This window comes from Schizosaccharomyces octosporus (assembly GCF_000150505.1).
Source record: "Schizosaccharomyces octosporus yFS286 unplaced genomic scaffold supercont6.2, whole genome shotgun sequence".
NCBI classification, from domain to species: domain Eukaryota; kingdom Fungi; phylum Ascomycota; class Schizosaccharomycetes; order Schizosaccharomycetales; family Schizosaccharomycetaceae; genus Schizosaccharomyces; species Schizosaccharomyces octosporus.
The window spans coordinates 2,350,571-2,377,311 of NW_013185620.1; the positions used below are offsets into that span (position 1 = coordinate 2,350,571).

General features: G+C 37.7%; 11 protein-coding genes across 11 annotated transcripts; 5 read left to right on the top strand and 6 right to left on the bottom strand.

Moving 5' to 3' along the window:
- Positions 1 to 367: 367 nt before the first annotated feature.
- SOCG_00486 (GPI anchor biosynthesis protein Gpi7) lies at positions 368 to 4,724 on the top strand. Its single transcript, XM_013162906.1, has one exon. The coding sequence runs from the start codon at positions 808 to 810 to the stop codon at positions 3,085 to 3,087; it is 2,280 nt and encodes a 759-aa protein (XP_013018360.1). The 5' UTR covers positions 368 to 807; the 3' UTR covers positions 3,088 to 4,724.
- Positions 3,697 to 6,909, bottom strand: SOCG_00488 (TRAPP complex subunit Trs33). The gene is made up of 4 exons (XM_013162908.1): positions 6,589 to 6,909; positions 6,229 to 6,346; positions 6,088 to 6,177; positions 3,697 to 6,026 (listed from the first exon to the last, which is right to left on the bottom strand). The coding sequence occupies exons 1-4, from the start codon at positions 6,780 to 6,782 to the stop codon at positions 5,718 to 5,720; spliced, it is 711 nt and encodes a 236-aa protein (XP_013018362.1). The 5' UTR covers positions 6,783 to 6,909; the 3' UTR covers positions 3,697 to 5,717.
- Positions 4,658 to 6,988, top strand: SOCG_00487 (TIM22 inner membrane protein import complex subunit Tim8). The gene is made up of 3 exons (XM_013162907.1): positions 4,658 to 5,148; positions 5,200 to 5,335; positions 5,495 to 6,988. The coding sequence occupies exons 1-3, from the start codon at positions 5,043 to 5,045 to the stop codon at positions 5,514 to 5,516; spliced, it is 264 nt and encodes an 87-aa protein (XP_013018361.1). The 5' UTR covers positions 4,658 to 5,042; the 3' UTR covers positions 5,517 to 6,988.
- A 37-nt stretch (positions 6,989 to 7,025) lies between these two features.
- On the bottom strand, positions 7,026 to 10,759 carry SOCG_00489 (glycine cleavage complex subunit P). Its single transcript, XM_013162909.1, has one exon. It carries the CDS (start codon positions 10,465 to 10,467, stop codon positions 7,411 to 7,413), a length of 3,057 nt encoding a protein of 1,018 aa, XP_013018363.1. The 5' UTR covers positions 10,468 to 10,759; the 3' UTR covers positions 7,026 to 7,410.
- Positions 10,695 to 12,211, bottom strand: SOCG_00490 (40S ribosomal protein S6). Its single transcript, XM_013162910.1, has one exon. The coding sequence runs from the start codon at positions 12,187 to 12,189 to the stop codon at positions 11,470 to 11,472; it is 720 nt and encodes a 239-aa protein (XP_013018364.1). The 5' UTR covers positions 12,190 to 12,211; the 3' UTR covers positions 10,695 to 11,469.
- A 290-nt stretch (positions 12,212 to 12,501) lies between these two features.
- SOCG_00491 (spermidine family transporter) lies at positions 12,502 to 14,012 on the top strand (the record flags this gene model as incomplete). Its single annotated transcript, XM_013162911.1, has 2 exons — positions 12,502 to 12,733; positions 12,826 to 14,012. The coding sequence occupies 2 exons, from the start codon at positions 12,502 to 12,504 to the stop codon at positions 14,010 to 14,012; spliced, it is 1,419 nt and encodes a 472-aa protein (XP_013018365.1).
- A 1,028-nt stretch (positions 14,013 to 15,040) lies between these two features.
- On the top strand, positions 15,041 to 16,588 carry SOCG_00492 (Cdc20/Fizzy family WD repeat protein; the record flags this gene model as incomplete). The annotated part of the gene is made up of 1 exon (XM_013162912.1): positions 15,041 to 16,588. One exon carries the CDS (start codon positions 15,041 to 15,043, stop codon positions 16,586 to 16,588), a length of 1,548 nt encoding a protein of 515 aa, XP_013018366.1.
- A 246-nt stretch (positions 16,589 to 16,834) lies between these two features.
- On the top strand, positions 16,835 to 18,114 carry SOCG_00493 (programmed cell death protein). The gene is made up of 2 exons (XM_013162913.1): positions 16,835 to 17,198; positions 17,389 to 18,114. Exons 1-2 carry the CDS (start codon positions 16,936 to 16,938, stop codon positions 17,948 to 17,950), a joined length of 825 nt encoding a protein of 274 aa, XP_013018367.1. The 5' UTR covers positions 16,835 to 16,935; the 3' UTR covers positions 17,951 to 18,114.
- Positions 18,115 to 18,260: 146 nt separating this feature from the next.
- SOCG_00494 (cell wall protein Asl1) lies at positions 18,261 to 20,439 on the bottom strand. The gene has a single exon (XM_013162914.1). The coding sequence runs from the start codon at positions 20,250 to 20,252 to the stop codon at positions 18,816 to 18,818; it is 1,437 nt and encodes a 478-aa protein (XP_013018368.1). The 5' UTR covers positions 20,253 to 20,439; the 3' UTR covers positions 18,261 to 18,815.
- Positions 20,373 to 22,212, bottom strand: SOCG_00495 (mevalonate kinase Erg12). Its single transcript, XM_013162915.1, has 2 exons — positions 21,969 to 22,212; positions 20,373 to 21,628 (listed from the first exon to the last, which is right to left on the bottom strand). The coding sequence occupies exons 1-2, from the start codon at positions 22,041 to 22,043 to the stop codon at positions 20,483 to 20,485; spliced, it is 1,221 nt and encodes a 406-aa protein (XP_013018369.1). The 5' UTR covers positions 22,044 to 22,212; the 3' UTR covers positions 20,373 to 20,482.
- A 125-nt stretch (positions 22,213 to 22,337) lies between these two features.
- SOCG_00496 (chitin synthase I) lies at positions 22,338 to 26,650 on the bottom strand. The gene is made up of 2 exons (XM_013162916.1): positions 22,585 to 26,650; positions 22,338 to 22,541 (listed from the first exon to the last, which is right to left on the bottom strand). Exons 1-2 carry the CDS (start codon positions 25,098 to 25,100, stop codon positions 22,457 to 22,459), a joined length of 2,601 nt encoding a protein of 866 aa, XP_013018370.1. The 5' UTR covers positions 25,101 to 26,650; the 3' UTR covers positions 22,338 to 22,456.
- Positions 26,651 to 26,741: the final 91 nt, after the last annotated feature.

Consider the following 26,741-nt stretch of genomic DNA (forward strand, 5'->3'; position numbering starts at 1 on the left):
AATTAAAATTGTATCAATAAAATATTTTGCTTCTTACCAGGTAATGTGTTTTGTAAGGTGATGAAAATAAACATAAATAAAAAAGGTCTATGCGAAGTTATTTCTTTAATCTCTTAAATTATCAAGCCTTCTCAATTTCTACAATAGTACCAACAATTTAAAAAGAATTTACAAAAGTGAACGACAATGTACATTTCCTTTATCTTCATCACAGACATATTGGTGCGAAGGTATCAAGTCATAGTATAAACATATAGAAAGTACGAGAATAATTCTTCTTCTACCTGGTTTTCTATCGTCTTTTTAAATTCAACTCAGTAATTATAATTGGTTTTTTTAAATAGATTTATGTACAGATCTCTTAAAGGCTGACAAAATCTTCGCCAGAGTGTTGTAGGTACATGATGAACAGATAAAAACTCGTTTTACGAAATTTTTAAGGAATGGAAAATGTACTATATATATATATATATATATTTTTAAATAAATTATACATACGTTCCGAGAGTTTCCTAGCTTTTGATTTTATGTTCCTCTGTTTACATTGCTTTTTTGAAGACTACCACTAGCAAGTCTGTCTACAGCACAGTAGGAAGCGGAAGTTATAATTGCTGTTCTTAAATTTGCTTGCGATCTTCGATAGTAAAATTCAATAAAAAAAAAGTTTCACTTTTTTTGACTGGATGAATCAAGAATTTACCCAGATGTGAATAGTGTAAACAAGACCAACAGTTCTTTTTCTACCTATGACCGTTCCTATAACTATAACTTTTATTTTCATTTAAGCGCTTTTTGGACTCATTTAAAATGAAAATTCTATATCTCGTCAATTTTGTTTTACAATTGCTCGGTATCATCATATTCCTAATTGGGTTTTTCCCTCACAAAAATGATTCAACAGGAATTGCTGAAGGCAACCCGTACACACCTGCTGCTGTGATCGATCGTGTTGTTTTTATAGTTGTTGATGCATTCCGCTCCGATTTTCCCTTTTCTGGATCTTCTCACATGCCGTTTCTGCAATCCATTATCTTTAATACCACCCATGGGTTAGGCTTTTCATCGTACGCTAGATCCCCTACAGTAACGATGCCTAGATTGAAGGCACTTACGACAGGAACTGTTCCAGGGTTTTTGGATGTTTTGCTTAATATAGCGGAATCCGAAGCCACCTCAAGTCTAACCGGCCAAGATAGCTGGCTGCACCAACTGAAAACTCACGACAAAAAGATTGCATTCTATGGAGACGATACATGGCTTAAGCTTTTTCCGAAAGCTTTTACTGACTATGAAGGAACTACTAGCTTTTATGTTGCTGATTATACAGAGGTTGATAATAATGTTACTAGACATTTCGACCATTTGCTTCCTTCTTCATTTGATACACTTTCGTGGGACACATTAATTCTTCACTATCTTGGTGTAGATCATATTGGTCATTTCCAGGGCCCATCTAGTCCCTTAATGATTACCAAGCTAAAGGAGATGGATGATATTGTTGCTTCTCTATACCATTACCTAGAGAAATACGATAAGCTTACCAACAGTCATTCTATGATTTTTTTGGTCGGTGATCATGGCATGAATGAGTTAGGAAATCATGGAGGCTCTTCAGTAGGTGAAACAACTGCAGCCCTTTCTATGTTATTCCCCTCTTTAAACGTCTCTAAAAAGAAGTACGTTCACGAACCGTCTCCGGAAAATCCATACCAACTCATGCCTATGGTTGAGCAAGTTGATATCGTTCCTACATTATGCTTACTTTCAGGTATTCCAATACCGAAAAGTAGTGTTGGACGTATTGTCTCTCCTGCTATTCAGCTTTGGGAGTCAAATGATGAAGCAAAGAATGCTTTATTGAGCAACCTATACCAATTGCTATCACTCAAGCACTCTCCTGAAAAAACTCTCGAAGCTGTAATTGAATACAAAAAATTAACTAATAATGAAATAATGGAAGCTTTGCAACGAATTCAGCAAGAACTCGTTGTCAAATCGTCTGATTACTCGTTAAGGAAAATGGCTTTTGGAATTACGATATTAGGATTATGCACAATATTTAATTTCTTTTTTACCGTTATGGAGTACTCTGTTATTGACATATTGCACTTTACTCCTTTCGTCGTTTTGACAATCGTTTACATGTTTTCAAGCAGCTTCATTGAAGAAGAACACGTCCTCTGGTATTTTTCATGTCTTTCTTTAATATTTTTCCAAGTACTTAATGAGGCCTCACTATTAACTACTGGTTACCAATTGTGCTTGCTCGGCATTATCATTAGATGGAATCAAACAGGTCAAAAGCATGCCGGTCTTCGTGATTTGGTCGATGATTTTATATCTCCAAATCCTTTTCTTAAAGCTGTACTATGTATTGGTTCCAGCTTTATACCCTCTTTCCGTTCACCTTCTCCGTTCTCATTTCTTTCTTCATTTTTGATTGCAACATACAAAATTTTGTCAGATGGTTCCATTCAAATTCCTTTAGTATACTCAACAAATTCAATTGATCGAATATCGATTGTACAAGTAGTTTGGTGCACTTTAATTGCTGGTGCATTAGCGTCACCGCATTTCAAGAATATTCGCTGCCAGTTGTCACTGTTTCTTTTGCTTTTGACAAGGATAGAGAACATGGGCCTTTACATAATTTACGACGTATTACAAAGAACATTCCCAAAAGAAGGTAACTACGCTTATTTATTATACTTTCTTATGGAGCCAGTGGCTTTTTTCTCTCAGGGTAATTCAAATTCTCTGGCATCAATTGATTTATCACAAGCGTATACAGGGATAAGATCTTACAGTATTTATTCTGTAGGAATTTTACTGTTTTGTTCTACCTTTTCAGGACCATTATGGTGGAGCTTTCACCAACCTAAGGATTCCATAAAAAAATGGGTTCGCCCAAGTTTTTTCTTTTCAAGCTTTGCTTTATTTATTTTATCTCTTTCTTGTTATTTCTTTCGATATCATTTGTTTATTTGGAGTGTATTTTCCCCTAAACTCTTATACCAGGTTTCTTGGACGATATTGTACGGGCTCACCAAGTTTTTGCTTCAGACTCTGCTAGTATTGTTAGCTTAAAAGGAACCCCTATAATCTGCAGAGTACTGTACCCTACATATGAAGATGATCTCTCACTAAACAATGGTTGCTCATCACTTTCTCAGTCGCCGATCTCTGCATATGAGGCATGCTTTATGGTAACCATGTCAAAGATGTTAATTTAAATTACGATTAAAGATACAATTTAATAGATATTAGCTATACGAGTAAACAAAGCAGTGAGGTTTGTTACGTTGGATTTTCTGTATGATGAATCTATATAGGAAATGTTTTCGATCATCTCATTAGGATGATTCGGTTACCGGGCAAGTAACAATATCTGAAATCCTGATCAGTGAATTGCATTTTTTAATTGCTTACTGCCAAATGTTTCTTTCAATATTTTTGCCCACTGCCATTGTTCTGAGTCATCTGTCCTTGGATAAAATATATACGATTGAGTGGACGAGAGATTGGAGGGTCAAATTGAATAAAAATGCTTTTTAATGAAAAAACGTGGTAATCTGGCATCGCTGGAGAGTCGGAGAACTCTAGAAAACTACTCAAAATTGCCAAAGGCTTACTTACGAAAAGCTCACTTTTATATTTGGAATTCTTTATCAGATAAACCAAATTTATAATTTATGAACCAATATCCCAATGATTTTTAATTAATAGCTGGTTATGCTATCGTTCTTTTACTTTTGTCTCCTCTTTCATATGACCCTAAGGCATATCGTTTAAGCATCAATCGATCAAAATCCTTCTGTTTAAGAATATTGATTGTTTTCATTGCTTATTCTTCCTAGTCTGCTGATAAAGCTGTCTTTGTTGACACCTGTAGCAGCATATTTCCGGCTATTCCATATGTGTTTATGGTAATGCAGGTATGATCAACGCGCAATTCGAATTGTAATTGTTACTGCACATGGTCCAAACTGATTAAACTGGCTTTTTTAGGTCATTCTTTCTTTACATTTTCGATACCGAAGTTATTGCGCTTCAAATCTTGCGTAAGTTGTGAAGCAAAGTACAAAATACTCTCTGTTGATTAGGAATAAGATGTAAAAGCATCTTATTCAGATAGAATTGGTATACTCATCTTCTCACTGTACTCAAAGATTGTTTTGGTGTGATCAAATTCATTGCTTGCACTTGAGTATAGTTTCCTATTTCAGGTAGAGCTTTCATTTGACATTCATGAAAGCTTCACTTCTTGTGGTAAATACTTCCAAATGATCTTTTCTATCCGATATTTATACAGATGTTATATGTAAGTTAAGACAAGTAGATCATGTTTAGGTGTTTCGCGAAGTTGAACTTTCAATACTATACGAAGCTATACACATCGACAAAACCGTAGCTTGTCCTATCAATTCATACATTGTACATATACAAGTTGAAAATCTCCTAATCAAATCGGTTATCCGAAGTGTTATAATTTTAGATCATTATTCGGTTTTGTATCAAACAAAGTACGCCAATGGGAGTTAGATTGAACTGCGTTGGTATCTTAGTTTATAGCTCAAAAACGATTCGGATAGGGCTTAAATAGTTAGATAATCTCCGCTATGGTTGGTAGGCTAAAAGACCCTTTGAGCAAGGCTATGAGAAAGCTCCTTTTAAAATTTTGACTAATAAACTCCCAAGATCTTTTACTTAATATTTTTTTGTATTTATACATTTAACCGGTTGTACATTACCCTCACTCTATTGTTTATATTGCCAAAATTCAAACAACACATTTCCAAGTTTAACTTCTTGGGAAGAATATCAAGTATCGATTTCTCTTTTCATTTTATTTTATTTATTACTGTTTCTAACAGCGTTTCTCTCAAGGAGGATTTGGACTTCTGTTTTTCAGTATTTTTGACAGATTGTAACCTGTTGTCTCTAAGTAACATACCCATTAGCACAATGAGACCAATGAAGAACCTGAGAAGACCCATCATCCTCCAGAATTTTTTTATTTTTTAATTTTGGTAAATTTAATAATGGCCGATCCATCTAAAAATCCTATTGCTGATTTGAGCGAAACTCAACAGCTTGAACTCTCCAAATTTATTGAAACTGAACAGCAAAAGGTGAAGTTGCAGCAAGGTAAGAAACATGGACTATAAAAGTTTCTCGATCGGTAACTAATAATGTTAGCAATTCATCAGTTCACTGCTACTTGCTGGCCTAAATGTGTCGGCACTATCGGAAATAAGTTTGACAAGAGCGAAGAGCAATGCTTGCAGAATTGTGTGGAAAGATTCTTGGACTGCAACTTTCACATCATTAAGAGGTAAGTTGTTAACTATGAAAACGACATGAATTCGAGCGGTGTAATATTGTCCATAAAACAATATAGTAAAGGGTTTCATCTCTTACCGACATTTCATGATTTTTTTGTTAGACATGGTGTTTGTTGACGATTGTTTCATTTGTTGAGCTAACTAGTCAGTCTTGAATCAACCAGGAAGTAGACAAAGTTTTGGATGCTAATGAATAAAAATGTCATTTTCATAAATCGCGAAGCAACTGAATAAAAAGAATATATCTCATGATAATCGTTAGTATTGCAATCAATCAGACTAGAAGGAAAAGATCTTAGTAGTAGGTAACGTATGGATTAAAATGAAATGCTACACAGAGTAATTTCCGCTCATAAAGACTGTTAACCATATTCAGCTATTTTCAGGATGAGATGAATTTGTGGGATTCAATGGGGATGGTGTGTTACTAACACCCAGAGTAGTTGACGATAGAGAGCGATCACTAGTTCTTGAAAGATCGGTATTCTGTTGGGGAATATTTTGCACTGATTCTGACGCCGGGTTGGACGGAGCATTTTCACCAGTTGGGATATTCGAAGGCTGGGGAAAACGAACTTGAAAGATGCACATAGGGAGATTCGGACATTGAGCAATCACTTGTACTGGATACCCAAAAGCATGCATAACTCCTCGAATGAATCCGCTAGGGAAATAGAGGTACTGCACATTATAATTAGCTTCTTTGTATTCAATAACTAAAGATTAGATTGAAAGAGCTTACAGGAGTCGTATATTCTTTCATTTCTGTTCCAGTGGCAGCTGTCATTTTGGAAAACCAAAAAAAGTAGTTGTCCGTAACCACAAAAGTTCCCTAATTCACAGTTAGAATATAGCTTAAATTATGACAATACGAAGTGGATACCTTCCGATTCGTCTTTAAATTATCCAACTGTTTACGAAACACAATGGGCCATAATTCTCGACATAGGAATCGCATAACGTCTATGCTCTCGGTAATCCTATTCCTAGTCAATAATAGCCTAAAATATAGGATGTTAGAGTCTGTCCTCGTTTAATTAGCAGCAAGAAAGCACTGCCTCTATTGCTGCTGAAGAGGGCAAACCCAAAACAATCCCAAACTAGTTAGCACTTATGAAGAATAAATAAGAAATTTGTTTTATTAGAGTGTCCAATCTCCATTAAAAGGAGTGAAGCCTGACCGATGTACCGATCACATTCAACCCTCTTCCTTTCAATTCTAATAACTGCAGTCCAAATTTACCTTTCAGAAAGTTTTCTACCTACTTGAAAACCAATGTTTTCGAGAAAATTATGGCCCTTTTCCATTCGCTCATCATTTGAAACCGCCGTTTCTTGTTGTTCAGACAAACGTCTCGCCAGATGAACCATTTCAATTAATAAAAAATCAAATGAAGCCAAGTTTACGGACATTGGCAACTGTTGATGAACTATCATCTCGTTTTTTCAATACTTCTACTGAAGCTTTAGGAGTAGGTGTTTTACCATGCTCATTACCTTGCTACTACAATAAGCGTTTTGAACGTTTGTATTAAATCCCACAAGAGTTTCTATTTTATTTCTATCACGACAATTCTTTTATAATAATTATCTTTGTTTCAGAATACATGTCAGTACAATAACAATATTCCCGTTTTTCTTAAGTTCTTCATGCTTGTACGAGAAAAAAAAAGACCCATTATTTTCATAACCATTTTTCATTATTAACACTGTAACGTTTATATGTCAATTTATTCCTAGTCCAGCCTTCAGTCTTTGCTTCCAAATGCCAGCTCTAACTAAAGCAACATTAAATGTGTTGGTATCACTAATATTATTCTTTCTATTAATTATATGAGAGTATTATTATCGCATTCTGATTGTTGAAAATCAGTTCCTTTTTTCTTCATTAAATAAATTGTTCCTAGTTGAACATGAAACTTTTTAAACAAGAGGACCGATATTCCTAATAGCGTAATGCAAAGTCTTTTATGAACCATCGCACCATTGCTTCTATAAAGGTAGATAATTGAGGAATGAAGGGACGGGGGATTGAAGCGGAAAAGAAGAGTCATTCGGTTATGACTTACTGCATAGGAGCACACGTACAAAACAAGTTTTTGTCACCGTAAGCATCGTCTAAACGAGCCACCGTTGGCCAAAATTTTCGTTCACTAAGTATAGGTACAGGATACACTGCACGTTCACGCGAATAAGGCCGATCCCATTCTTCCCTAACCAAGTCTCTTTGAGGATGTGGTGCATTAGTTAGTAAATTATTACCTTTAGGCTGTTTACCCTCCTCAATTTCACGGATTTCTTGGCGAATAGATATTAAGGCGTCACAGAAACGATCCATTTCATACATGCTTTCAGACTCTGTGGGCTCCACCATTAGAGTATTAGTTATAGGCCATGACAATGTCGGTGCATGGAAACTGTAATCTTGTAACCGTTTAGCAATGTCAGTAGCCTCGATTCCGGCACTAACTTTGAACTCACGAGCATCTAAAATGAATTCATGAGCGCAGCGGCCTTTGTCGTTGGTATATACAAGCTTATAATAAGGAGCCAGACGCGCAGCCATATAATTTGCATTTAATAAAGCTGCCTTTGAAGCATCACGTAGCCCATCAAGGCCCATCATTCTCATATAAGCCCAAGAAACAGGCAATATGCTAGCAGAACCATAAGGAGAAGAACTAACCGAACCAATAGACTTTTGACCACCGCAATGAATAACTGGGTTAGAAGGCAAGAAGTCAGCTAAATGACTTTTAACGCAAATAGGACCGACACCAGGACCTCCACCGCCATGTGGTATGCAAAAGGTCTTATGAAGATTGAAATGGCATACATCAGCGCCTAAATCTCCAGCTTTACATAGTCCAACCATTGCATTCATATTAGCACCATCAAAGTAAACTTGGCCTCCGTTTTGATGAATAACATTTAAGGTCTCCTTTACTCCGTGTTCGAAAATACCAAATGTGCTAGGGTAAGTAACCATAAAAGCAGCCAAATGGTTAGAATGCTTCTCAGCCTTAGCTTTTAAGTCCTCAAAATCTAAGTTACCGTTGTTTAAACATTTCACAGGAACAACTTTCAATCCAGCCATAGCGGCAGAAGCTGGGTTGGTTCCATGTGCAGAAACAGGAATTAGACAGATGTTTCTATGTCCCTCACCTATAGATTTCTGGTAGGCACGGATAACACTTAGTCCTGCATACTCACCAGAAGCTCCAGAATTAGGTTGAAAACTAGCAGCATCGAATCCAGTAAGATTTTTCAGCATCAATCCCAAATCATTGATTAAATATTTATAGCCATGTACTTGGTCTTCGGGAGCATAAGGGTGAATATTGGCAAATTTCGGATTTGACACGGGATTCATCTCTGATACTGCGTTCAACTTCATTGTGCAGGAACCAAGAGGAATCATAGCATGAGCTAAAGAAAGATCTTTAGACTGAAGGTAACGAATATAGCGCATCAATTCTGTCTCAGAGTGATATCTATTGAACACGACGTGCTGTAAATATGGAGTTTGACGTCGTAACTCTTTAGGGAAAGCAGACACAGGCAACTGTTCAACAGAGCTTATAGACTTACCATCGCTTAGGTTTTCTATGAAAGTCTCTGGAGTTGAAGGAATTTCGAATATGCTAAACAAATGGCTCAAGTCTTCGTTGGTTATACTCTCGTCCATAGACAAGGAAACAACACCATCGCTGACTTTGCGTAAATTGTAGCCATAGGCTAACGCTCTTTGTAATATGGAGTCAGCGCACTGAACATTGATAGTCAAGGTGTCGAAAAAATGATTCTTATTTGAAATATCGTAACCGGCACTTTCCAAAGCTCGCTTTAAAATATTTGTAAGAGAGTAAATCCGACTAGCGATATGCTTCAAGCCCTCAGGTCCGTGATAAATTGCATAAAATGCGGACATATTAGCCAAAAGAGCTTGAGCAGTACAAATGTTGCTAGTGGCCTTTTCACGACGAATATGTTGTTCTCTAGTTTGCAACGCCAATCTATAAGCGGGGTTTCCGAGGCGATCTTTACTGAGGCCCACGAGACGACCAGGTAATTTTCTCTTAAATTCATCATTACAAGCAAAAAATCCAGCATGAGGACCGCCAAACCCCATTGGTAAGCCAAAACGCTGAGTGGAGCCGACTGCAACATCAGCACCCCATTCACCGGGTGTCTTCATAAGAGTAAGTGCAAGCAAATCAGTGGCAGCGACCACATGCATATTTGAAGCGTGAGCAGCTGATGCGAGTTCAGAATAATCAAATATAGAACCATCAGCAGCAGGATATTGCACGAGAATACCAAAACTATCTTTCTCATTTGCAGTAATAATTTCCGAGGAGATATCGACTACCTTTACATCGATATTAAAACCGCGTGCTCTTGTACGGAGAACAGATAATGTGTTAGGGTAGATGTTAGAATCAACCAAAAAAGTTTTACGTTTTTTACGATCATTGGCCATAATCATAACCATGGCTTCACTTGCCGCAGTGGCTTCATCTAGAAGACTAGCATTACTGATGCTCAGGCCAGTTAAGTCGGTAATCATTGTTTGATAATTCATCATAGACTCCAGACGTCCTTGAGAAATTTCTGCTTGGTATGGGGTATATTGAGTGTACCATTCCGGGTTTTCAAAGACATTCCTAATGATGACAGGAGGAATCTTGACATTGTAATAGCCCATACCAATAAGGGTTTTCACCAACTTATTCTTGTTCGCTACATTTTCCGCCAGTTCGCCAAATTCACTTTCTGAATAATTAGGGGCTGTATGAGGCTTATGAGTATCAAAATCGAATGAAGGAAAATGCTTTTTGTTATTCTCTTTAGCGCGAACATTTTGTGGAATAACGTCATTCAAAAATGACTCGAAATCTTTGTAACCAAGCGTAGAAAGCTGATACTCTTGTTCATCTTTGGAAGGACCGATATGACGACGACTAAATGTATCCAACGGCGGTACAAAATTCTTTTGAGAAGTCCTATTGGAATAAGTCAGGTGAACGTTTCTCTTGTTTAAAGAATATAAACGGTTTTTATGAATGCTCTTGATGAGTCCATGCAAGGAAATGGTCCTTTTAGATGAAGCGAACACCATGTCAATGAAGCAAACCGTTTCGCAAGTGGACGCGAAACCAAGGACTTAGAAATCAAAAATAAAATATGCAATTCCAAGCTGCTTATCGTCCGAATTAGCGTATAAGAGACCTCGAATGACAATCTTAGTATTGATGCGAATGTCACTTATTCAGAGTGTAAATTGAAGCATGAACCAATTGATCCTGATTTAGTTTTACGGCGGATTTAGGCATCAGGTAATATATATAAATCAATAAAAAACATCACGATTGCCTTTCTGCGAGATAGCAATATAATCCCCGTGTGTGTTTGCACCTGTTACCTTTGACACTCTAGTAACATGAAATTTTTTTGTTTATGTCGAGTGAAAAGTTGCGATTATTGAAAGCGAGATTAGCAGTTTGATGTACAACGGTGATAATCTAAATAAGATCGTTATTGTTCATACATGTTTCTCAATGAACTCGTTTGGTAAAACATTTTAGTTGTCTGAAAAAAACTATGACTCCATCAGGCAAATTTTAGGAATTGGCATTATTTGTCTTTTATTTTAGTATCTTGGCTTTTAAAAGTCCCTTTAAACCTACATGTACAATGTAGATATTATCCTTGTTTTTCACATATTACTTTTAGTAAAGAAAAGCAACACTGAGTTGACCCAAATTCAGTAATTTCAAAGACTAGCGGCAATTTCAAGGAGGGCCGCTTAGTAGCGAAACTCATGAATGTTTATGTGTAGTTTAAGCATACCTAAAAAGTAATACGCAACATTTTTCACTTCAATTTCTTTTAACATCAGTCATCACCGTTGGCTTACGTTTGGAAGGTTTCAATGAAAACTGTCTTTAATACTGACTGCTTCAACATAAAGATGTCTATCGTTCTACGGTTTCACCTTTTTCTTTTTTTTTTTAAAAAAGTATAATTGACAAACAGTACAAAACACCTCCAGGTCCCAATCAAAATCCAAATGAAAACATTATTATATAGATGACCTAGTTACTTTATGGATATGTCGGCCTTACTTTTTTAAAGAAGAGGCACGGCGAGCTTTAACAACATCCTTCTTTTGCTTTTGTTCAGCAACACGCTTAGCCATCAACTGAGCAAACTCAGCAGCAGCCTCACGGTTGTTTTCAGCTTGTCTGCGCTTGAGAGCAAAGCGATGACGCTTGTGTTGAAGAGTTCTGGGAGTAACAAGGCGTTGGATCTTGGGAGCCTTGGTGTAAGGCTTCTTGCCCTCCTTCTTGGGCTGAACCTCACGACGAATAACGAATTGGCGAACATCGTCTTCCTTGGTCAAGTTGAAGAAGCGGCGGATCTTAGAAGCACGCTTAGGTCCAAGACGCTTGGGGACGGTAACATCAGTTAAGCCAGGAATGTCTTGCTCACCTTGCTTGACAATGGCGACGGCGAGGACAGCCATATCTTGGTTGACGATGCAACCACGGACGGACTTACGCTTGCGCTCACCATCACGACGAGGGCGGTAGCAAGGGTGACCGGCACGAAGCAAAAGACGAACACGGTGAGGAAGCAAGACACCTTGGAACATGGGGAAACCTTGCTTGTCATTACCACCGGTGATCTTGAAAACATAGCCTGCGAATTCAGGGCCTACAGAGTCTGCGGGAACTTCTTGGCCCATTCTCTTGTCCATGAAGACGCGGAGACGACGATCATCGTCAATTTCAATCAGCTTTTGAGTACCATTTGCTGGATAAGAAATGTTCAACTTCATTTTGCGTTGAGGTTCCCGGCAGGTTTTCTCACTCTTTGCCCAGTTTCCTGTACACTAAAAAAGCAGTCACACATTGAGATGCATCAATGACTGCGTTGATAACAACTTTAAAGTGTCGCTCAATTTAACACCTTAATTAAATTTAGCTTAATAGAAGTATTCTTCTGTTTACTACCGCCGAGATCAACAATAATATTGTCTAAGGAAAAATTGGGATGGATAAGAGTAGCAATTAATTATAGACGGTGATTAATATTAAAACATAAAAAAAGAAGAAAAGCTATCATTATCAGCTTGTCGTGAAATTAGAACATGTCTGAAACAAAGTCATGTCCTGAGGATCCTAATACTTTCGATGGAGAAGGTAATAGTACGATAAATAGGAAAACAGAGACACTTCAGAATAACTATACATATCCAGATGAAATCTTTTTGATTGACTTTGAGAAGGATGATCCTGCGCGAGCGATGAACTGGCCAGTTTCGAAAAAGCTCGTACATACTGCATTGTACGGGATGACAACGCTTGCGGCCCAGTTTAATAGTACAACGATGTCGCCTACCACTGAGCAATTGACAAATGCATACCCATTGGTCAAGAGACTGCCATTTTAACTACATCTTTATATGTTCTAGGAATTGCTTTTGGTCCAATGGTGTTTGCACCTTTTTCAGAAATGAACGGAAGAAAAATTGGAGTCTTTTTACCCTTCTTCATATCCATGTTACTTACCGCAGGAACGGCGAGTGCCGATAACGTTGCAGCCATTATGTGCACTCGATTTTTTTCTGGTTTATTTGCTGGTGCACCTATCGTTTCTACAGGCGGCGTCTTGGCCGATCTTTGGAATCCAGCACAACGAGCCACTGCTTTGGTTTTTTATTCTTTTTTTGTTTTCACTGGTGCTGATTTTGGTCCTATCATTAGTAGCTTGCTTACGAGAGGATCTGACACAGCATGGAGATGGCCATTGTGGTTTATGGTGATTGTTCAGTCTTTCATTTTGCTTGTTGATTTAATAGTGGTTGATGAAACTTACGGCCCAGTGATCTTAGCTAAGAGAGCTCGAAATTTACGACTTTCAACGAAAAACTGGGGTTTGCATGCTGCCCACGATAAATATAAGCTTGATGCAAAAGAATTTATAACATTCCATCTTTTGCGTCCTTTTGCTATGTTAGCAACCCCAATTGTTTTCTTCATAGCTCTGTTCGCTAGTTACGTGTATGGTATACTTTACATAGTGTTAACTACTATTCCGTACACGTTCTACTTGTCAAGGAATTGGCAGGGAACAGTCAGTACTCTCCCCATGATTGCAATCTTTTTAGGCGTAATAATCGGCGGAATTTGTAATATGCTCTGGAACAGAAAATATGCAAAGCTGCTTTTGACAAATAAGGGTGATCCTCTCCCCGAACAAAGACTACCCTTAATGATGATTCTCGGCTGGCTCATGCCAGCAGGGATTTTTGTCTTTGCTTGGACATCTGATACCAATATTCACTGGATTGCTCCGTTTATTGGCATAGCAATGATAGGTATTGGCTTTTTAATTATATTTCAAGGTTGTTTAAATTACCTTGTGGATACATTCACAAAGTTTGCTGCATCGGCGATTGCGGCAAACACATTTACAAGATCAATCTGCGGTGGTACTTTTCCATTGTTTGCTCGTATTATGTTTAAGAAGTTGGGCGTTCACTGGGGTGGTACTCTAGTGGGTTTTATTGCGCTGGGGATGATTCCAATCCCTTTCTTTTTTTATTTTTTTGGTAAAAACTTACGTGGAAAAAATCCGTATGTAAACCTCGTTTCTTAATTCGTCACCTTTGTTTTCATTCCTTACTCCCCTCTCATTTTATTCTTCTAGTCTTATGGTTCTATTCTATTAATGTCAAACAGTAAATGTACCAGAGAAAGCTGAAATGCGATTTGGTTGATTTGCTTCTAAATTTGGTATATCAAGGTTGGTATGGTCCAATTTGTTATTAATATAACTATCTATTTCTATTTGTTTGATCACTTAGTCTCATTTATAGATATATACTTCAGTAAATCTCAAACAAACTATGATGAAAGTGTTTCTATAATTTTTGCAATGCTGAATGGTACAACATGAAGAAACCCTCAGTGTGTGTAAAATTATTGTTGAATGGCTACCTCAATTTGAGCACTTTTTACAACCATTTTTTGAATGAACACAATTTAAATGATGTCTATTCGTAGTGAAACCTATTCTAGAGTCGGTCTTGTAACTGCTTAACAGACATTCAAAATCACCACTCAATGAGATTCCTAAGCGCTTTCTTCGTAACTTACTGTTCATACAGAAAAAATATTATATATGTTTCTTTTATATACATTATTTGATTGTATCCACATTTACAACCGTAATAAAATCCAAAAACGAGACCTTTCAGTTGAGGATTCAGCTATGGATTGAGACTTCTTTATTTTCTGAATTAATAACCACTTCAGATGCCATTTAACATGGAATTTGGCTTCGAAGGAATGAAAATAAGTGTGCTAATCATCACTAGTTTGGGGTTTGAATTGCTTTTCGCCTTTTCTTGGGTCTCCATACCTCACAGAAAATTCTTAAGCTAAAGAGCAGAATTCAAAATAAGAAATCATATGAATTAACTGTAAAAAAGGATCTTATTAACCGGCATCTACTTTCCTTGTGTTGCTTTTTATTATGGTTGGCCGACATTGTTGATTTGTTTACATTAGTCAGTAGTATACCAAACTTCTCGAAATGATCGTACCGTCCGCAAGCGAGGCATTTGTGAGGATATAAAACAATTGCTGCAGTTTCAATTAGTTTTAAAACATCGCTTTTTAGGAATGCATTCTCTATCAACACTTTATGGAAATGCAGCTCCGGAGCGATCAATTGTATCTGCAGCTTCCTCACCTCCAGGGCCGTTATTAAACTCTCCAAACCATCTTTCGAGGAATAATCGGTTACCAAATCGTCGTCCTGGTGGAAGAAGGAATGGTTCAACGTCGAGGACAAACTTGGATAGGTTTCTTCCTTTGTCTTCGAGTCATGATGCTCTTTTATTGTATAGGCAGAATCCATTAGAAACTCCTTACCTACAAAAAAAACACAAAAATAGGGAAGACTCTAACAATGGTTTGGAAAAGGATCCATGTTACAACTATGATCGTTTGCTAGAACATGTCTTGGAAATTGACAAGGCAAGTCACGTATTTCAATTCTCTCCAGAGACATCTTCTCGTTCCAACCTTGTTCCAGTTACCTTGGAGCCACAGACCAACGCTCGTCGGAAAAAACATTCTTCAAGTCAAATCCTTCCGTTCCGGATTCTCGACGCTCCCGAGTTGCGAGACGACTTTTATACAACATTACTTGCGTGGTCTCCACTAGGAGAACTTGCTATTGGACTTGCCGAGAATGTATATTTATGGACTGAAGGATCAGGACCTGTTGGTGTTTTGGAAACCAGCATGTACGATGTCAGTAGTCTTGCCTATTCATACGACGGTACTATCCTTGCCGTCGGAAGAATTGATGGTACCATCCAATTTTGGGGAAGAGGGGAGATTCGGCCCAGAATCACCATTTACCATCCTGGCGACGTCGGTTGCATGGCATGGAAACCTTCCGCAGATATGAAGCGTATTCTCATTGGAAAGGGTGATGGTGAAATCGTAATCTACGACATATTCTGGTTGGATTCCAAGGTTAAGGCTACCAAAGCGGGAACTATTTCCACTGCTCATGAAGAGCAGGTTTGCGGTATAGCTTGGAATTACGATGGCTCACAATTTGCTACGGGAGGAAATGATAATAAAGTGTGCCTTTTTGATTCTTCTAACTGGGAAAAACCCGTTTTTACTTGGCAGCACGATGCTGCAGTCAAGGCGATATCTTTCTGCCCCTGGCAAAAATCTTTACTGGCTACGGGAGCCGGCTCACACGATAAACATATTCGTTTTTATAACTGCAACAGTGGGAAGAAAATATCTGAGCTGTACTGTGGTGCGCAGATTACTTCGATTCATTGGTCTCCAAGTTATAAAGAGTTTTCTGTAACTTTCGGCTATTCTATCGATACTGTTCAGCACCGGTTTGCTATTTATAGTTGGCCTCAATTGAAATGTCTCGTATCTGTTTTACCGTCCGTCTCCGATACTCGATGTGTGCATTCTGTATTGACTTGCACATATGATGATGCACGAAAGAAGCAGGTTCCTGGTAACAATATTGTCGTAGCAGGTAGTGATGAGACTGTAAAGTTTTTTGACCTATCTGAAAATTGTTCCTGGCATCACGATCGAGTTTTATCTTGGAATGGTATATTTGACTGTCAAATTTTGGAAATGCTGGAAGGCATGGATGGAACTTCTAGTTATCAAATACGCTAAGAGTCCTTCGCGAATTTCGGAGCATTTTTTTTTTTTTTTTTTTTTTTTTTTTTTGTTAGTTTTGTGATATTAAATGTCTTCTGAAATTACGGTTTTCCAGGAGTCTCTTTTGTAAACGCTAATGTTATTGTGTAGCGAACAAAAATTTAATAAGATCTATCGAATTTTTGTTTTTTCATCTTTTTCTACGCAAAAGCGTGTATTCAGAATCCACCATTTTTTTTTCTGGTCGTTTCATCAAATTTCTTCTAAACAGTCCGTAATAGTCCTTACACCTAACCAAACACCAAGCGAGCGTCTTTCATTGCTCGCATAATTGATGTACTTTGTGAACTAAATTTAAAAAAATGGAAGACATAGATCTAGGTTTTTTGGCAGAAGGTAGTCTCAACCAAAGTGATTTGCTTGACGTGGAATGTAGTCGCATTGGGGGACCTCCTTTACTACTCCGGTCGAAAGATGTAACTTCTTTAAAGGAAAAATGTGGTTCTAATATGGACCTTTTGTTACAAATGTACGCTCCGAAGAACAATGATGGTTCATTTCACCGGATCATTTATGTCTTCGCAAGCAATGAGGATAAAGCTCTAGAGGAAGGATGGACGAACGGGTAAGTACTTACTGCTACATACGAAAAGAATTTGAAATGAGTGTAAAGATAATTTATTCTACAGTATGGTCTCTGATTGAATCAAGTGATGATGATTACAATCAGACAAAACTGAAGCATTTGCTATTACTAGCCATTTGAACGGTTCACATCATTATTCATGACAGCTACTAACCAATAATTTACATAGGATTCGTGTATTCAGAGGTCAGGCTTCAGAATCTGAATTTGAAAATCTTGATCTTACATTAGATGACAATGCGAAATCAAAGCTTTGTGATCCACGTGAAATAGAGGTGGATTCTGAACCATCTAACGAAGCATCGGAAATCGAACCAAAAGTTCTTGAGAATCTCACAGTGGAAACCGAAAATCCAACAAACGAGCCTTATACAAAACCTACTGGTGATACCTCCTTTCTCAAATTTCAGAAGCGTATTTCCAGAGCCCCAGATCAAATACTACGCTATTATCATTCTGATTCATCCGAGCCTCTATGGTGTAATAAGGATGGAATCCCTACCAATGTTCCCAACTGTTCTTGCGGCGCAAAGCGGATTCTAGAAACACAAATCCTTTCTACTTTACTAACTGAATTGAATATCGATCACTCTTCGGAAAATGCGCTTGACTGGGGTGTTCTTGCTATTTACACATGCTCTGAATCTTGTGATTTAGCAAATAAGGGCATCGCTGAAGAAGTATGCTGGCTTCAGAAGTTTTCTGAACAAGGTATAGAAGCGCCTGAGTAAGGGAAACGCGGTAGTATTACACTTGGGTTAAGAGTTTGATTTTGGTATTGGTTACTTGGGATTTTTGTTTTTATTTTTAGCAAAATTAATTGACGCATCATTGACTTGTCCATGCCGTTCTGTACACCATCAATTATAAAACGCTTATTTTCCGTAAATAACACACTGAATAGTTCAATGTAGTAGGTTTTGCTTGACCCATTTGACAAGCTCACTTTCAATAAAAGTAAGCAGCTACTTTTTTTAAACACTTCCCTGCAGTACATCGCGTCGCAGTCTTAGGAAATAAGAAATAATTCATTACTTGGTAAATTAATAAGCAAATTTTTAACTTGTGAGATATTGCAACTGTTCAATTTGATTTAACTCAGCTTTATTTAGGGTTTAATAGTAACTAACTTTGTGTAGAACAAAATCCGATAGAATCACAAACCATGAATCGAATAGACAACACCTCCAATAGTTGGTATAAATAAAAGAAGGAATAGAAATGGACGTACTTCAGTTCAATCACGCTTCGTGTTTTACACATTTTTTTTGTTTATTTCGTATAAAAAAGACATAGACAAAGTTAAAACGTATAATTTCGGAATCATAAATATATTTTCTCGTCGTTGTTGAAGTTTAAAGAAAGTAAAGAAAGCAAACGAAGGAAAGGAAAGAAACGAAAGAAAAAGATATCAAAAAATCAATAACGAAAGTCAGAAAAGCGTTTGAAAGATTGCGAACGAAAAAATATAGCAAAGAAAGTCAAAAAGCATTTAAAAATATAAAGGAGCGCATGCAAGGCTTAAAAATCAAAGATAAATGTAAAGTAAATAAACCTTTAGTACTTAAATATAAAGAAATGATAGTTGCTTGCAGCTTAAATGCTGATGTATTTGGAACCAAGACCACTAAGTTCACCGGCAGCGGTGACTAAAGCGTTGTTCTCACCTACAGAAGCTCCGAGATTGGCGGCAGGAGCAAACCAAGCATAACGCTCGACAGCATCGTTGTTTTCCAAAAACTCAATACTCTCCTCGAAGACACGGTAGACATCAGACAAGCTAGGTAACTTAGAAACATCCCAGTTCGTACAAGCAAACTCAGTGATCCAAATGGGCATGTTATAGGTAGAGGACAAAGCATTCACCAAACCCTTGAGTTGGTCGGCACCGGTACCGTACCAGTGAGCAACGATGAAATCAATGTTGCAATCAGAGCAAGAGCCCATAAACTTACTAAGCCAGTCTACACCAACATTGCTAATAGCAGGAGAGCCGAGAGACTTAATGTTACCATTTCGACGAAGGGGAGTCAAATATTGCTTGTATAAAGCAGCGGCCTGGCCAGCGTCCATGTTCGAAAGATCGGGTTCGTTAAAGCCGAACACGGTAGCACCATTCTTATAGGTAGAAGATGCACTTTGGATACCATCAGCAGAATGTTGGCTTTGGATAAACTCGAAAGAAGAATCCAAGTTGGAAGGTTCAGAACCCCAGTTATAATACCAGTTGGCGAAACCCTTGAATTTATCAGCAACCGAGGGAGAAGTACTACCAATCCATGCTAATCCACGCTTAGAAGACTTTTGACCGGAAGGTGTGGCTGAAGCAGATTTAGAGCTAGAAGAAGAGGAGCTAGAGCTGATGGCATTGGTAAGTGCTGCATTACCAGCAGGGACATTGATGCTGTTAGAAGGAAGGGGAGCACCGCGGGAAATAACAGGAGTGAGGCTGCTAGATGAAGGAGCAGGAGCAGCAGAGCTGCTGACTGCAGGAGTGGCTCTAGAGGCTACAGAAGAAGAGGTAGCACTTTTAGCTTCGGCAGAAGAGGAAGCAGCCGTTGAAGAAGAGGGAACAGCTTCAGAGGTAGCAGAAGAAGGGGTAGCACTGTTAACCTCGGAAGAAGAGGAAGCAGCAGAAGAAGAAACAGGAGCAGCCTTGGAGGTTGCAGAAAAAGAACTAACAGGAGTAGAGTGAATTTTGTCCATAGCACCATTAGGGGCAGCAGACGTAGAAGTGGCAGGAATGGTATCGTTATTCCACAATGCAGGTCCGGTGGTATTAGACTTCAAGACAGGAGTGGTAGCGACGTCCTTAGAGATGGTAGCGGAAGAAGGAGAAGTTTGAGAAGATGTAACGGGATAGCTGCCATTAGCGTTTACAGTAACATAAACCTTCTTGACAACTGTTTCGAAAGTAGTGGTAACATCGATTCCATCGCGTCTATGATGGCGATGATTTAAAGGTGCATAAGGAAGGGCCAAAGAAATACCCAACAGAGCCAGAAAAAGAAGGTGAGTTAAAAACACGCGCATCTTGTTACAAAAGCAAAATTAAAGAAAGTAGGACAACAAACGCGTCAATTTGATTTTTTTTTTAAAGTAAAAGAATGGAAAGGGGTTTCGCCTTCAAAAGAAAGACTATAGAAGGGTATATAACAAAGAGGGTATGAAAGTAAAGTATATTCGGCTGGAAGGAGAACCAGTGGTTTCAAATGGTTATATAGGGACGAAAGTAGTCACAAATAAAAGGTACAATATAAACTTTAAAAATAAGTTTGTTTCAAATTATTAAGTAAATTGTAATTTTTATTTTCCAGGAGACTGACAAACGCGTCGAAATCTGGGGCTGAATTGCACACGACAGCCACACCCGGGCCGCCTAGCAGACTGTCATAAACTGAGTTCTTAAAGCTATTTAATTTGGTAATAGCATTTTCGAACATTTCGTTTGAACAGTCATTGTTCCTTAGGGTAATGGTACATCCACCACCTCCAGCGCCCGTTAATTTCGTCGGGCCTATGGCTTTTGTAGCATCAATAACTCGGTCAATTGTAATATGTGAAACATTTAAGGCTTCAAGCATTTTCTGGTTAATGAAAATAAGTTGACCAAGGATTTCTCGTAGCCTACGTACGTCTGTCTCGCTTTCGAGGGCTTGAATCGCGGAACGTGATATTCCATCAATGGTTTGAAAAATAGAATCAACTATAAGAGGAGAGCCCTCTCGAAGCCGACAAACTTTTTGAATCAATTCTTTAGTGCTTTTAGGCTGCTTTGTATCAGTGATCAAAACAGAGAGAGGGTTCTCAAGCGTTAAAAACTGCTTCATGACAGTTGTTTTTGCAGTGGACTTTCGAAAAGCTATTAAACCCCCATGGGTAGCGGCCGCATTATCAATTCCACTAGGACTTCCTTGAATGCAGCATTCGCCAATAAAGGACCAGTTTTCTATAAGAGTAAGGCTTTCATGTCGACTATAATCTTCACCTTCTTTGGGTGGTTGAATAAAACCGAAAAATAAAAGCAGACAAGTTGCGACACCAACTGAGACGGTCGCACTGCTTCCCAAACCAGCACCCAAGGGTACTTCTGAGTTGATTGTTATAATACAACCCTGATTAGGAGATCCAATCTGCAAATACAGGTATATAATGCAAAGCATGGATAAATAATTAAGAACATTGTTTTTTTCGTTGATCAACAGCTTTTCTAATGCTGTTACGATTTCGTTATTGAGAGTATTTGGAGGGTGAAGTACATCTTTTGGGGGAACAATGTCCCAAGGTAAAGATTCAAGCGGAAAAGAGTGATTAGTCTCGATATCTTGCATCTTTACAGTAATTTCGGGTTTCTCATTTGGCTCTATTCTACAATACGTACGCAAGGAAATTGAAGCCGCAAGTGCTGTCTAAAAGAACTGTTAGTAAATCTCCAATGCCCAAGTTAATATAGCTAGCTGAGACCAAGAACTTTTGTAAACATGAAGATATTGTTTTTCAAGCTTGAGGAGCCAATTCGAAGCCGATCGCACACAAAAAAGGTAGTCTAAAGAGAGACCGACAAATGTTTTGCTTAAGCTCTTCGCAAATAATGCTGATAATGTCCCAAATTCGGCAAACTGCAATAGAATGAATAAAAATACATTTTAATCGTTACTAATTAAATTCATTCACATAAAAAATGACAAAAATCCCCAAGTTCCTTGCTCAGTATCGTATATCATAGCTATTCGTATTAAATCAACTTACAGCACCGTAAACAACAGCATGTTCGCCAAACAGGATCGTCTTTCCTGGAGAGGATACAATGAAACTTCTTTGCATTGAATTAGAAAGTTGTTTTGCTAAGCTGGACTTTGCCGGTTTATGGCTAAGGATAGGTTCAAATCCCTATGTCTGACTCAACAAGGGAAAGATGGCTGGTAAAAGAAATCAGATGTAAATAACTGATTCGTTTATGGCGGCTTATTTACAAATTTGGGGGATACAAATAAACTTCGCTTATGCTAATAAAATACGGTAAATATAACTTTAAATCCCAGTATTTACAGAGTATGCTGTTTTTCGAGAGCTTTAACTAAAGAAATGGATAAATGAGAAGAGAAGACAAATGAAAGTGGTAAATACATTATAAAACATAAAATTATTATTATTATACAATAACTTGGGCTGAGATTCAACCCATTATACGATTTTGCAATAAAGGAAGACATGGACAACTTCTTTACTATAAGAAGTTATTCCCCTGTAACAATTCGTAAAAATAAATACACAATACATCCAATAAAACGGACAGCTGAAAATGCAAGAATGCTCCAGAAACTAATAATTTGTTAGTAACGCTAGCCAAAGAAAAATCACTTACAGAAACACTAAATAATAACTTGTTTTATTCTCAGTAATCGAAATCCCACTTGTCTGATTCAAGTTTATTACGACAGCAACTAGGGCAAGGTTGGAAAAAATCCAAGCCAATACCACGACGGTTCTAAAGTTTTTAAAAAAATCCTGCGTTTTTATTGAGCCATCTTTAGACAAAATAGTTTCGTCAATTGGACTTGCTAGTAAACGAACAGCCTTTTCGTAATTCTCATCTATGTCAGACTCATTTGTTGGAATGGCAATCTCAACCACAGATCCTCTATGATCTTTTTTGGCTGTACCCAAGTCATTGGAAACGGTATGGTCTCCTTTAGTACCCCAAGATACATCATGCGTATTACAAAATGCATAAACGCTCAATAGATTGGTGTATATAGGTGACAGAAGCAAGTATTGAAAAAACGATGTCAGCATATGCCAAGGATCGCATGAAATTAAAGAAACAAGCGCATACATTCCATAGGTAGTACATAATGACACCACTATGTTAATAAATATCGAGTTGTTGGCTAAAGCATATCCAACGGAAGAATCTTGGTCTTTTGCAACCTCCATCGCATGAACAATCCCACGATATGATATCCAGGCAGAACAGAACAATAAATAACACATCAACATAGCATACAAAACTATCATTGTAGTATAAAAGATCTTAGAGCCATGTGGGCGATTTCCTAGCGCCAAGATAAAACAAGGGATCAATAAAGCGCCATAAATCCAGTTTACTATTTTTGCAAGTACAGCACCTGGGGGAAACTTTGCTTCTTTTGGAGCCACACTGGACGTTAAGACATAGAAGATGATAAAGAAATTACCAACATTGAACCATGAATACAACATATGTAGAAAAAGATAGAGAAACTCAACTATCAATAAAACTTTCCGACCAAAAGTGTGAGTGCTCTGAAAAATCCGATAATAATGTACAATGGAATGAATAGCAGCGAAAAAGCTTCCATTCAACCAACGTCTCCTTTGTAACAGAAATTCGGGTACACGATCGGGGACATCTGTGTCGGCATATGCAGATTTCACATAATGCAATGTCCAAGCTTGATTATGCTTGGATACTAATTCAAAACAAAGCACACGGTCTTCTGCTAAATACATGTTTGCTTCAAAGATCCCAGAGCATTCACCATCTTGTAACTCTCCTCGAAAATAACTTTCTAATGGGCCATTGCCGTTATCATCGTTCAGAAGAGCTTCATACCGGTAAGCACTAAAGGCTCCTGGTAGTACAGAAATAAAGCCAAATATACTTTCCAGAGGCTTATCGAGTAGATTACTCATTTTGTACTCAAAGTTTTGGATGGCAACTAACGGATTAAACAAGCCAGATCCATATTTTCCCTTCATTACTACGACTTCACCGCATGCACCAGCAACTCTTTGGTTTATATCAAATGATTTCCAAAGATGGTATATCGACTGATCTCCTGGCCGTGTGCCGGCATCTAGCAAAATGCAAACGGTTGGTTGGAGGACAGGACAAAGAGCTTGAAAAAACCATCGATGTGAATTAATTTTTTTCTTATTTTGTTCTTTTAAGCAGAAAATCATTTGAACTGGTACTATACCTTTTTCAGAGCCCTTGAACTTCAGATTAGGATCGATGGATAATTGAGTGGTATACTCGTATATGTGGGAGGTAACTTCCTTTTCATTGACTTTGTTTTTAGCAATTCCGTCTTGATAAACACCGATGGATGCCAAGTATGCTAGAGTCTTTGGATGTATTTTGGTTCGGCCATCGGCAATTATACATACAACCACCTTTTTCCAAGCATCTACTCCCCATACAGGAGAGCTCCTTTTTGAACAAAGATAGGAAATGTTCTTCATAATGCTATGCATCGTGCGTGCAAATAAGATTTCGTCTTCATTGTAGATAGTAATGGCTATGCAAATTTCCGTCTTTCTAGGCTGCGCGAATAATGGTTGTCGCAACGTAAATAAATTTTTGACAAAATCTTGAGGCTCACAAGTTGCAGCACTGTAACGAATGTAAGAAAATTCCCGATCTTGCTGTTGAGGTAGACTAGCAATGAGCTTCTTGGGAACAGGACAATCCAAGACCAAATTACCTCGAAAGAGTTCAACTCTTTGAATTGTCTTTTTCCTTCTTAAGCGAGAGCCATGATTTGATTGTTGCTGAGCACTTTGACTCGCCGTATTCCGATCATACGAACTAATCGGATTTGGTTGCGCGGTATACCCTTCAAAAGGCGCAGATGCATCTTCTTCTTCTTCTCCTCTGATATAGTCATCAATAATAAAATCATCTATGGAGTGAGCTTCTGAAGAAGGAACAAGATGCCTGAACTCTTTCTCATCTTCGTCCGTTTCAGACACCTGAAAACTAGATCCATCTGAATTTTGATAGTTAAGAGTCGGAATCGTCAGTATACTACCATGACTCGGTGGTTCTGTTGTGAGACCTGCCATTTCTTCCTCATCAGCTGGACGTGGAAGAGGACGTCGAATCCATCGGCTCATTTTTTTTTTATTTGATTATAATAAACCTTTTAAAAGGCCTTTTGAGAGCTGACTTGTTACCAAAGAGGTTAGGAATTCTCTCAAGAAAGTACTGAACAATTGACGCTTGACTTTCTCGAATTAAGTTCCTCTTTTATTAATGAGTGATATGAATTGGAATCAATTATAAGCGTTCGTCTTCTAATAGTTAAGTAATGGTATCCTAAAATTTTGTCGAAAAGACAGTGTGCTATAAGCCAGCAGATTTGTAACTTATCATGAACGAAATGTGATAAACACTGTAAATGCTAAAAATTGGCTTTCAATCACCAATAATGTATCAAAGGAGAAGGTAGCAAGTTATGTGGACCATACTTACTGTCTTACACCAAATTCACCAAGTAAACACAGAGAAAGCCATCACGTATCTACGAAAATATTTGCTTAATCGTTTTGCTATTGACGAAAATGAAGAAGAAATAGTAATTCATTTATGAAGAAAAATAGACCTTGTTGTTTTTGTAAAAATGAATCGCTGTTTTTGAATTGATCCTGGAGAAGTACTCGTTACATACTTTAGTAGAATCCGTCAGACATTCGATCTCTTGACAGATTAGGTTTGAAATCTTCATAAAGGTAATAAGGTAAGTAAATCTTTCAGACATCGTTCTATTTTCGTGTGATACAACTCAAAAGCCCATCAGTCGAACGCTTTAGGACGTCCAAATGAATGGATCTGTTCTTACTTATTATCCATTCCTTGAAATGAATTTACTTTCTCTCCGTAGAGTTTTTTGGTCCAAGTTTCCTCTTCCTTCGCAGCTGTTAAACTCTAAGGAAATGTGTTTTTTCAAAGATGCGACTGTCATTATGGAAATGAATAATTGCTGTTTTTCCTTCCACAAGGTTGATCACTATTTTTTGAAGAAGCTGAATCCACTGCTCAAAACAACGGCGGGTGTTCTTAAAAGCCGAACATAGATCCAAAATTCTCAACACCACTTGAGAGCTCCATAGGAACAAAGAGGTGACTTTTTATGTTTTATTTTTAGGGAATGCATGATCAAAGGCATCTAGCCAAGCATACTTAGAAAACAGGACCATGGATTGAAACATGACGAGATGTAATATTGGTATTAAATCTAAATATTGTTCCTTCTAAGCTCTTCCCTTCTTTCCAATCTTTCTTTTTAGAGGAGATGAGGAGATGAAAGCTAGTATCTTCCTATAAGTCACATTTAATTCTTCATTGTTGGTACCTTATGCAATCGTTCATTTTACTTCTTTTGTCTCATCGAATAGGAGAGTGTCAATTTTTCGGAAACCATCTCTTCACAATTAATCCATTTGTAAATGAAGGCCAAATTTCGATGATTAAATTCATCGATTCTCTGGGATTTTCTGCTCCATACGATTTATTAAGACATAATTTAGCATCTCTCTTCGTCGGATCCTTATATATTAGCTTCAGCTGAAAATATATAATCAATTTTGAAATTTAAATCATATTTAGCATAAACAGGTATATTTTATTTTACCCTGTTTATTTTCCAGTATTTCTATCAAAAAGGCATTTATCGTTTTAAATAATATAATAAATCTTTACTTGAATAACAACACAGGCTTATCTGTCGTTAGGACTCGGTATTCCAAAATGCTTGT